The following is an 11,141-nucleotide window of genomic DNA, read 5'->3' on the forward strand; positions in this document are numbered from 1 at the left end:
GTCTCGCACAGAATATACGTTCGGATTGGAATGTGCACGCATACATCCAAACAAAAACTGTATACGTACACGGCAACGACTCAAAGAAAACACTGTTTGGTGTGCGTCCATGTACGTGTGTATACATACGGTTTTTTGTTTTTTCTTGTGTATTTACCGAGCAACCGTATAACATTCACGATTGTGCAATGGTCTTTTTAACGTTGAGGCTTATACACTAGATCAATACTAATACATTTATGATATAGCCGGTTTCAGACAAAACATGGACAATTTTTATTAAATATGGAAAATATTTTTTTTTTGTTCTGGATGAAAAATATGGCAGTCAACATTGGAAATCAATGATCATTTGTTCCGCGATTACAAGATCATTTTCATGATAGAATGTTTGAAAAGCATGAAACTTGATAGAATATACCGTGGAAATTCGGGTACTTCTAGCTCTTTCCTATATTCTTAAGTGCCACAAGAAATAATATGGATTGAGATTCATTAGAGCTTACACTTTTTTGGTGCCGAAGAAAAAAATTGCCATGTTACACTTCCATCCAAAAAACGGCAAATATTTCGTTCATTTAACGTAAAAGCAAAAAAATGTGCCCACATCTATGCGTTCTTTTTCATGCTAAAGTCAAAAGAAGCGCGTACACATACACAAACACGGTGTATCACATATGTGTTTGTTTTCTTTTCTTCTCTTTGCTTTGTTGTTAGTGGTTCGTCTTCTTTTTTTTGTGTACATTTTCAATGATGTGATACGAACGGCAACATAAGCAATACAAAAAAAATTGAAGAAGAAAAGAAACGTTCACATTGGCCACAGTGGCGTCGGATATTTCATTCATTCGATCCGAACGGCTTTGAATTAAGCTGCATATGAAATAAAATGAATTTAATCCGAGCATAAAATAAATGTTCAGCTCAAAGATCGATATGACTTGACTTTTGAATTCAATGCAATCGCACGAATATGTACGCCACTGGGTGTTCAGTTCACTTTATCTTGCCGTCTCTTTGTATAAATTTTATTGTCAGCCTACGCCATTGTTACCTATAAAATCTGGTAGTATAAGATGTGCTACCTTAAGGAAGCCATGCATTAACGGAAACCGACACCAAAACTATTTAATAATGCTGAGTGTATGGCAAACACGATGCAAGCCCAACAACACCAAAGTGAAACACCATGCATACACAATCGTTTGGTCTCTCCCTCTCTCTTGCTCTATCATCCATTTCATTTCGAAGCTATACGATATGAGTTTGATCACAACAGGATTGAATGGTGATCGCTTGAGTTCGCTTATAGATGTTTGTGAAGAAAATATAAAATGGCTTTTGAAATGTACATACTTAGTGTGAACTAAGCTGTGTTACTGCGCATAAATTATAATCGGTTTCGGTGTACAGTGTACACATACATAATGGATAAACTACTTATCTCATTTATTGTGCACCTAGCGTTCGAACGTACTACGCTGTCGCGTATATTTCACAGAAAATGGTATAATATTGGAGGTGCGCGTGTACGTTTGCCAGATCGAGAACACATACACCGTACTCTCACACACACACTTCGTGTAGTGTAAATTGCGATTGTGTATGCCATTTTCATAAGAAATATATGCATAACTCGGAATGTATAATAGAACACCGAGCACAAAATGAAATGAAACGGAACAGTATATAAGTGGATTTTGTTTTTTATTTGTTCAATATTGTTTATTTTTCACGATGATGTTTGCTTGTTTTCAAAGCTTTTATTCATTCTTTTATGCTTACGCCAATGCGACTTATACGCTTATGGACACACACAGCTTTGATGTTTCAGCGAATGCTCATTTTCCATTTGCTATCGTCAGTATAATATTTAATTTTTTAAAATGATGTGAAATCGCTTCACAACGACACTAAAAATGGCTATGAAATCATAATGATAAAATGAAGCTACTGGATGTTGGATGCACAAAAGACAAAAACAAAAAAAAAACCGAAGAAGAAGAGGAAAGACACAGCAAAAGAAGAAACATTATCTTTTTCATTCTTGTTATTATGATCGCCAAGATGAGATAGAAATTACTGCATAGAGTTTTCAACAGAAAAAACGACCAAAATGAAATTTAACGATTTAATACATTTAAGGAAGAAAAAAACGATTTTCTGCAGTATACGATTGCTAAATACAATTTTGGGCAAACAATGATCACCCGAAAAATCGACATATAATCTTTCTTTGTTCGATTGTTTGTATGGCATGACCATGTTCTCCTACTGTTTGAATTTTGCGCATTTTCCATCCATCAATTGGTAGAACACAAAGGATACAAATCATTCCTTCATCGAAGTGTCTGTGTGCGAGGATCACAATGAATGAGAGAAACAAAAAAAGGAAAGAAACAAATAGAGAAAGAGGAAGAGAGAGGGAGAAGGAGAGGAAAATAAAGAGCAGAAAGATCTATCCTATGACATCTACCTGAACTTGGAATATGCTGAATGATATCACGTGCATTGCCACTTATACAAACAACCATAAGAACTGTAATGCGTGACTTTTTCCAATTCATTTGAAAAGCAAGATGCATTCAAGCAAGCTACAAAAGGTTTATGTGCAAGAATTAGGTTTTAAAAGGAGAAAAAAAAAGAAATCAAACGCCTTTTCGATGCATTTTTTTTTCTCTATCTCTCTTTGAACACATACCTGCCGCATTGAAAAGCTAGTTGTAAAACGATATTGACCTTTTTCTTATAGCGTCCTTTTTCAGTTTATTTTTATAAAAAAAAATAGATTGCCCAGTCGTTGTCGACATTTATTGTCTAGCCAATCGACACTTTTTTCCCTTCATTTTCGGGACTGATAACAAGCAAACCGAAATAATTAAACGTTAACGTTTGTTTTGTTCAATTTTAATGCTAACTATCTTGAAATGATAACAACTGTTAATTTGTAGAACGAAGCAGTATATGTGGCAAGTGAAGTATACCAATGTTAATCATTAATTTGATTAACGAACTCACACCTTTCTATTTCTTATGAAAAAACCTACCATTTGTCATTCAGATTTGATGCAATTTCCGTTTGAATAACTTGGAAATTTTCAATTCAAGTGCTGACTTCAAATTACGTGTACCATTGTTGATTGACAATGAGAGCGGTAGATAAAACAAATAATCATTTCTAGTATCATTGTCGTTTTCTCTACGAAAACCACAGCCATAATTTCAAAAAAAAACCAAGCATAGTGTGCGTTTTTTTGCCGTAACTCATAAAAAAGTCGCTTGATTTTTGTATTGTTATTTCAGTACATAAAACTCTTCAAAAAATCTCGTGAAATTGTTGAATGCGAGACACGTACAATGAGTGTACGAAAACGCTATTTAATTTGCGTCATTTATATGCTGATCTTAAGCCGCTTGAAATCATAAATTCGAAGAAGCAATTATTCAACTTGCCTTTCAGCTGTACCTTTTAAGCCAAAATCCAAATTAGTCCGTCCGAAAACCCTGACGAAATACACAAAAAATGAACGCGCATGAATCAAACAACGCAGTTTCACTGCAACGAAAAATGTCTTTGAATGTTTGTTTTGTTAAACAAATTTTCAGCCACTCTTAGCGCTGAATTCATTTTTATTTTGCGTCAATACATCAAAAAAATGCCAGAATCTGTAACACGTTCTGGATGCGAGTTTTTGTTTTTTGTTTCTTTTCAAGTCGGAACTAACTCTTATGGATACTGTTAGACCTTTTGCAAGCGAAACCATAAGAAAAACAACGAAAAACAGGTTTTCTTGTATACTGAAACGCAAATCGCGCAGCACAGTTGATAGTACCAAAGGTTCATTTAAGATTAACTTCGCCACTTCACCATGAAATACTCTGCACGGCCATTGAAATTGATTTTCGAGCTAAAATCTAAAACTCGCAAGTTTTTGCAAAATAAAAATCAAATATAATCTATTTGAACCCTTTTCGCGCACAAATTTTAAAATGTACGTTTTTTTCGCTTGCGATTTTGATGAATCGATGTTTATTCTACGCTTAAACGATTATTTCCGCAAATATAGATAAAGAAAATCGCCTCAATACCTGAAATCAATCGATTGCGTTTTTTTCTGCTTTCTTGCTTGCTTTTTCATACGATGAATGTAGCCGCATAAATGAAATGCACTTCGCAACAAATGAGTAATGGAAGCGAATGGAAACTACTCTCTTCTTTTTCGACAAGACACTAAGAATGAAGACACTTTAAACCTGTTTGATTATGGAAGCTCATTTTGATTCTTTTCACAGATAAACAAATACACGTTTTACGTTCAACTTGAAATTTAATACCTTTCAAATTCCAACCGTCAACTGTTCAATGGTTTTGCGAATATTTAAAAGTCAACGTGGAAGCTTTGTGCGTGTTTCAATGCTAAAGCTAATTTTAAGCTCAATACGCCTGTGTTTATGCTAACATAACGCGTGCCACAGTTCAAAGCAACTGGTTTTACTTGAATTAATTTGTGCCAAGTGTTTACCTTGAATTGTAACCGTTGTTCCGTAACCTGTAACTATCATAACAGTTTCAATCGATTAGCGGAAGCTGCTAATTATTTATTGTGATAATTAAAATTCAATTTAAAGTTTTGCACCAGTTTATTTTTATGACATCTTTTTTTTTACTTTTCCACAATATATCTTTGAATTTTTTTAAACAAAAACCACCTTTGCATGGAATGTCGTTTGGAATCACAATTTTTTGCTATTCGGAATTCTATCACAATATTGGAATAGATTTTAATATCAACTCTTGTTTTTTCTTCACAAAAAATACATTTCTGATATGATTTCTTTGAAATCACAGAAAGATCACTTAATTTTAAATATCATCCGAAATTTTTGACAAGACTAAATTTGGCACAATATATCAAGATCAACTAATTTACGATTCAAGGTCAGATAAACAAATAGAAGAAAATATGTTTGTTTCAACGATTTTCGTTTCATCTTTTCTAGAAGATTAAAAATTAATGATTAATCAATGCAGAAGCAAAAGCAACTTTTTGCACACTTGATTTCGAACACCAAAGCGCCATAATTTTTTTTTTTGAAAGTCATGCAATGACTAAGTGATTAAATCAATTCGCGATTTTTCATACTTTAGACCCTTAATTCCTTTTGCATACGGCTGGTTCAAGTTAACTTGCAGAAAATAGTCTCCACGTTTTGCACTGCAAAAACATGATTTCGATGTTAATTTTACCAAAAATAATTAAATCCATGATTGTTGTTGACACTTCGATGCTAAAAATAGATTGATAACGAGACAAACAATTACCTCATTGGACAGTCGATGCCCATTTGAACAATTTCGGAATGATTGACACGTCCTTTCTTGAAATCGTTCAATCCTTTGGCATGAACCGACAGAAAAACCGGTTGTTCACTTGGCTGAACGGTTTCAGCCCACATTTGCCACGCTCGCCGATCTTGTGACAAAAAAAAACTTGATTAAGTCTTCATTTGACCATACAAAAAACGACTTGAATTTACCATCTGACAGCTTTGATTTTCGTTGCGGACAACTAGGCCAAAAATTCACTGTCCCTGAACTCTTTGGTGTGCTGTGAAACCATGCATCGGTAAAAATAATATCAACAAATTCGGCATCTTTTTCGTTGACGCGGGCGCCAAGAGGAAATGCAGCCGGTGGATCGAGGGCTGTGACTCGCATCAATTTGGTTTCGCCTTCTGATTTTCGGTGCGCACATCTTCCAATCATTCCGGCCATTTGCCCACCGATCCCATGACCAATGACGTGAAAACGATTTACATCCATCCCTTCGTCTACCCAATCTAAAACTACTTCCGACATTTTTGTTGCTAGCTACAACATCAAAACAACATTATTATTTTTTTATTCACGCAAATGCACGATTGAATAGAACAAAATAGAATCGAATAGAAAAAAAATACCTGTTTTGCATTTGGAACAACATCAATAAGATAATTTCCCTTAGCTAATTGCGACCAATCCATTATAAGAACATTGTGATCGTTTCGCTGGAGATAGGCGTCGACAATGGTATTAACACTTTCATGTTCGGGTCCTTCTAAATAAGAATGAATGTATAAAACGGTCTTTCGTAACACATCGAACTGAGCATTGCCGAACATTGCACATGATTCATCCAATTCGTATGTCCGTTGCGTTGAGAACGAGTTTCTGTTGAGCAAAGAACAGAAAGAAAAAAAGCGTTAAGAAAATCTTGTTTTAGCAAGAAACCAATGAATTCTTATGGTACACCGCACAAATACACGCAGATAAAAAAATAAGACACAATAATTGTGATACAAATTACTCTCTCGATCTATTTATAGAGTGCTCATTTTGTGATTCGATTTATGCGCATTTTTTTTTCTGATAATGACACTTCAAAATTGTATGATCATTTACCCTTGAAAAAATATTATTCGCACTTTATCCAATTTGTGCTTAAATGAGCCAATCCCCAGTATGGACCCTTGAATAAGTAATAAAAAAAGACATTTAAAATTAATTGTTTTCCACAGTACACGTCATTTGGTTCATTTTAATATTATCTCAAATGTTCTTTTACAACATTTTGATGGAGAACAATTGTAATAATTTCACACTCAATTTTCACTCCAAAATAAAAATGCCGAACGTGAGAATGCATTTTTAAGCGCTGATTTCATTTGATAGCTTCAGATTTTTTTTATTAACACTTTTAACCGATCGACTCACTTTTTTTGCTTTTTGTTGTCATTGTTTCCAGGTATTAATTTGATGTTTGCAACAATTCAATACATTCAATCGAATGCGATTGCTAACAATAGTTTCACGATTGATGCAAAGGGTGCTGCTACTAGCAATAACAAAAATCACCAGAAATTTCAATATTCAACATTGCTTTTGCGATGTTCTTTACTCGAATACACAACAAATACTGATCGTGATCGCATATCGAGATTCTAACTTCTCTCTGATCGACTATAAAATCGCGTGTTATTTGTATAAATATTAATTAGTTGGACGAACGTAAGCTTCTATAAGCCACTTTTTTTTTTTGCTTTATACTGATGCCACTAACAACACACAAATAAAAGTTAATAACTTGTTTTGGTTTGGTTTTTTTATCTTCTTACATCATGTGGCATCATCAATCGCTACACTTAACACACACGTATTTGCAAAGCTCTTAAGCGTATTTCACGTGCTGAATTGTGGTAACATAAACAACGAAGTCGCGACAGTCGCGAATGAAAGAGAATCGTCTAAACACCTTTGGAGTCGATTCCGGTAAAAATTGTCTACCGTAGCGGTCACCTTAAAAAAATCAGCCGCCGATTGAAATGTTGTTGCACCGTTTTTGCATGTGCACTGAAACGAAACCATACCGTTCATTCAAAAGTCAAGGCTGCTGCAAATGAATTCAATTATAGAAATTTGAATTCCGGATATTTATACAATATATGGCATTAGAATTGCATGCGCTTTCATTTGATTGTTATTGTGTGTGACTTTTCACTTACCTGATCGTGTTGAATCATTCAATTTGAATGCAATCAAACGTTTCAATAGCAAACAATTTTATGGTCTCTATTCAAATCAATTGCAGACTGTTCTTATACTGTTTTTCGATCGGTTGAGCTCAGAAAAAATTGAAGTTCATTGAGTTCAATGTATTGAATTTCGTATTTGAGCTTTTCAAACGATATGAACGACATCTATGGTTGAATTCATCGAAGTTATATGAATAAAACTTTAAATCATTTTTACTATCACTAATTGGTGTAAGATTCATGCCCACATATAATTGAAAAATGGCAATATTAAATTATGGTTTTCAGTTAGTTTTCACTATCGATTACATTCCACAATTGAGTACGTTTGAAAATATATCTTTTAAATATGGTATAACATTTCAAATAGTGCATTTCGCTTAGAAGTTGCAGACCAAAGTCTAAAGAGCAGATTCGTCAGCAGTCAACACTTATTGTAAATTAAACCAGTTCCCAAATGTCCGTTGCTAACAATACTTGTTTCACTTAAATCAATATTTTAAAATAGAATGAACGAATTTTAGATAGAGATAGATAGTATTATCTATTGATAGAGTATTATGAATACAATGCACATCTGATCGATTTATTCTGTCGTTGAACTTATCAAAATAAAAGAAAATCTAAATTTGGACTGTACACATGGTCAATCTATTTTGTTTTTAGAAAAACATTTCTGGATACAAAACAACTACGATAAAAATACAGTTGATAATTGAATGGGTGAGGATTAAAGTGAGCTCAAATCTCGATGAAAATAAAAGAGCATCATGAAGTTTTTTTTTACATAGATTTAAGACAACTCCATACAACTCCATCAAGTAACTTGAACGGGCGGCGATAATTTCTGAAATAAAGAAAAGCCAAACAAAAAAACAGAACAGAGAACATTTCATGTAGTGCTTTTAGCACACATCTAGAAGAAAAACAAGAGTGAATAATATTTGAAGATTTTTCTATGCAAAAATGTGAAAACATGTCTGGTTCAAAAAACACTTGTTTTCACTTTTGACAAAATTACATTGCTGAAACACATGATCATTTTTTATTTGGGCTTTTTAGTTACATACCAGTTAGATAAATGCATAAAATTTATAACATTTTATCAAGCTCATATCATATTTCTTGGTGCAGCCTTTATATGTCCGATCAAAAAAGGGTTAATGAAAATGAAAACTTCTCTTTCACACTCACACACACATACAAAATTACACCTGCAGCAACTACAGTTTCTATGACATTTGACATTTACTATAACCAACACAAGCAGCAGTGCAGGTTTTGTAATTTGCGATTTCACCACCAGTTGACCTATTTATTATGGTTGACATTTTTGTCCTGCAACATAAATCATTTCTGTAAATAATTAGTTGAAATCGGTTAATCATCGTTGAAACATCTGGTGTAGAGTTATCATTTGAATAAAAATAGATAAATTGTTCTCCAAAATTCAATATTTTTTTTATTTTTTTCATCCCACACAACTTCTTCGATTCAGTGATATTTTTTATACAGTTTCTTTTAAATATTCATCAACCCTAGCATCAACCATTAAGGTACGGACATTCTTTTTATACCTTTGACTCTGTGACGTTTTTCGTTTTAAAACAGAACTTTAACTATATTTTAATTTGTTATTGTTTTTTATATTTTCAATTTTCATTTCTGAAAAATCTTGGAAAAATAGAATGAAGTCAGATAACCATAGAAGAAGATATATTTGTCGCTTCGGTGATAACTCATCCATAAAAAGTTACAATGTTCTAATTCATGAGCGTACATACACCAGTGAAGGAAAATTTCCATGTGACTCATGCGGCCAAGTCTTCATAAGAGAAGACCATTTGCTCGATCACAAATGTGTTCACATAAAGGACAAGCCATTCAAATGTGAGGAATGCGGCAAAGGTTTTCATAATTTGCGAACGCTGACCATTCATCGTGCGACACACTGACAATGGATTCATTCAATTAATACGGACCAAAATCACTTATATCCGAAAAAACATTGAATTCTCTTCCCTTTTTTAAATGAATATTCCATTTGTAAGAAGAGTCATATTCAGTATTTATTAAATTAAATATTAATAAAATGTACAATGAACAAACAATATTTTTATGTAGTTTCTTTTTTATTTTTCATCAATACAAATAGCAACGCTTAACGGCCTAAAGTTCGTAAGTATGTTCATGTTATTGACAGTTTTATTTTGAACTTCAAATATAAGCTTTCGGGTCGATAGGTGCGGCATCTATGATCTAAGTCAATCAACAAAAGGAAGATTTACACGATGAATGAATTTGAAGTTTAAGTTTCTTCTCGGATGAATCGTAATTAGCAAATAAATATATATGCACCACCCAAACGATGAACATTCGTTTGATTTTCAGAACATTATTAACAAACAAATGCCGATTCCAATTTAGCGCTATATTGTTGTGAACCGTGGCGAATATTATTTCATAACGAAAAACACAGTGATAAATAATTCTGCGAAGAAATGATATGGGTTCATTGAAACTCTCCTTGCCATGTTGTAAACATGATCACTATTTACGAAAAAAAGAATGGCTCTCTCTCAACGCATACTGTCAACAAACAATCTTCTTTTAGACATGCTCGTTTAAAATTTTGCATAAAGAAAAGTTCAAATATTTTTATTGCATGTTCGCTCCATGCATTCAACTACACAAACACATACACAATATTAGTATGGGGTGTCTTTAGGTTTTTTTCTACGCATATCTTGTTGAGTTCATACTGAGTTAATGATTTGTTCCTCGTTTACCTGCGTAACAGAGGAGGCCAGCACATAAAATTCGATGCTGTGCGTAAACCTAGAGAATGATCGTTGTTTTTTTTATTTGAAAATAATCAACCAAAAACTGGAAATTTGGTCAAGTATGCTTGGTTTTTATGAATAAAGCGCATCATGTAATAGTGTTGTGGATGTTATTTGATAAGAAGAGAATGTATATTTATTAGCATGATCCACATGTTAATTTCTGCGCTTTTTTGCATTTCGAAATTGTTTAAATCGGTTAGTTGAACATATGGACCATATCGACTCGGTTCAAAGAAGTGCTCACTTTCGAAAAAGACATTGAGAAGATCGTATCATGAAGGATATTTAACATGTTTGAAGAAAGGCTACTGTTGTTTTTTGTCGTCAGTAAATTTGAATTCCATTGAAATGCACGAATCCGTTTTTGGTGACATTATGTTGTGTCAGGCCTTGAGAAACAAGATTTGGTTGACAACTTATACACTGAATGCTTATACAAAGAAGTGCAATTGTCTCTTTTTATTGTTCAAATTGCCCAGAGTAAAAAAGCAGTAGTGCGATAACGAGTGTATATTTCGGCACGAAAGAACAGATTTTTCGCCTAGTTCCAAGTATTCAACAGTATGTTTTGAGCGTTTTTTTAAATGTAGAATGTGGAAAAAACACAAGTGACATCCTCGTTTTATGATCCCAATGTTCCAGATCTATTTTTCTTATCGAACTGGAATAGTGTAGCAGACTAGTTTTTTACTATCCAGTGCATTGCTTTCATGGTGACATTTA

The 11,141-nt window shown here is 33.4% G+C and overlaps 1 protein-coding gene across 1 annotated transcript; it reads right to left on the reverse strand.

Moving 5' to 3' along the window:
* Positions 1–4,638: 4,638 nt before the first annotated feature.
* Positions 4,639–6,966, reverse strand: LOC116343165 (lipase member I-like). Its single transcript, XM_031771083.1, has 6 exons — positions 6,755–6,966; positions 6,443–6,509; positions 5,962–6,211; positions 5,539–5,872; positions 5,324–5,474; positions 4,639–5,216 (listed from the first exon to the last, which is right to left on the reverse strand). The coding sequence occupies exons 1-6, from the start codon at positions 6,774–6,776 to the stop codon at positions 5,111–5,113; spliced, it is 930 nt and encodes a 309-aa protein (XP_031626943.1). The 5' UTR covers positions 6,777–6,966; the 3' UTR covers positions 4,639–5,110.
* Positions 6,967–11,141: the final 4,175 nt, after the last annotated feature.

The sequence above is a fragment of the Contarinia nasturtii genome, unplaced genomic scaffold (genome assembly GCF_009176525.2).
Source record: "Contarinia nasturtii isolate CC-2019 unplaced genomic scaffold, AAFC_CNas_1.1 Cnas_scaffold_993, whole genome shotgun sequence".
NCBI lineage: Eukaryota > Metazoa > Arthropoda > Insecta > Diptera > Cecidomyiidae > Contarinia > Contarinia nasturtii.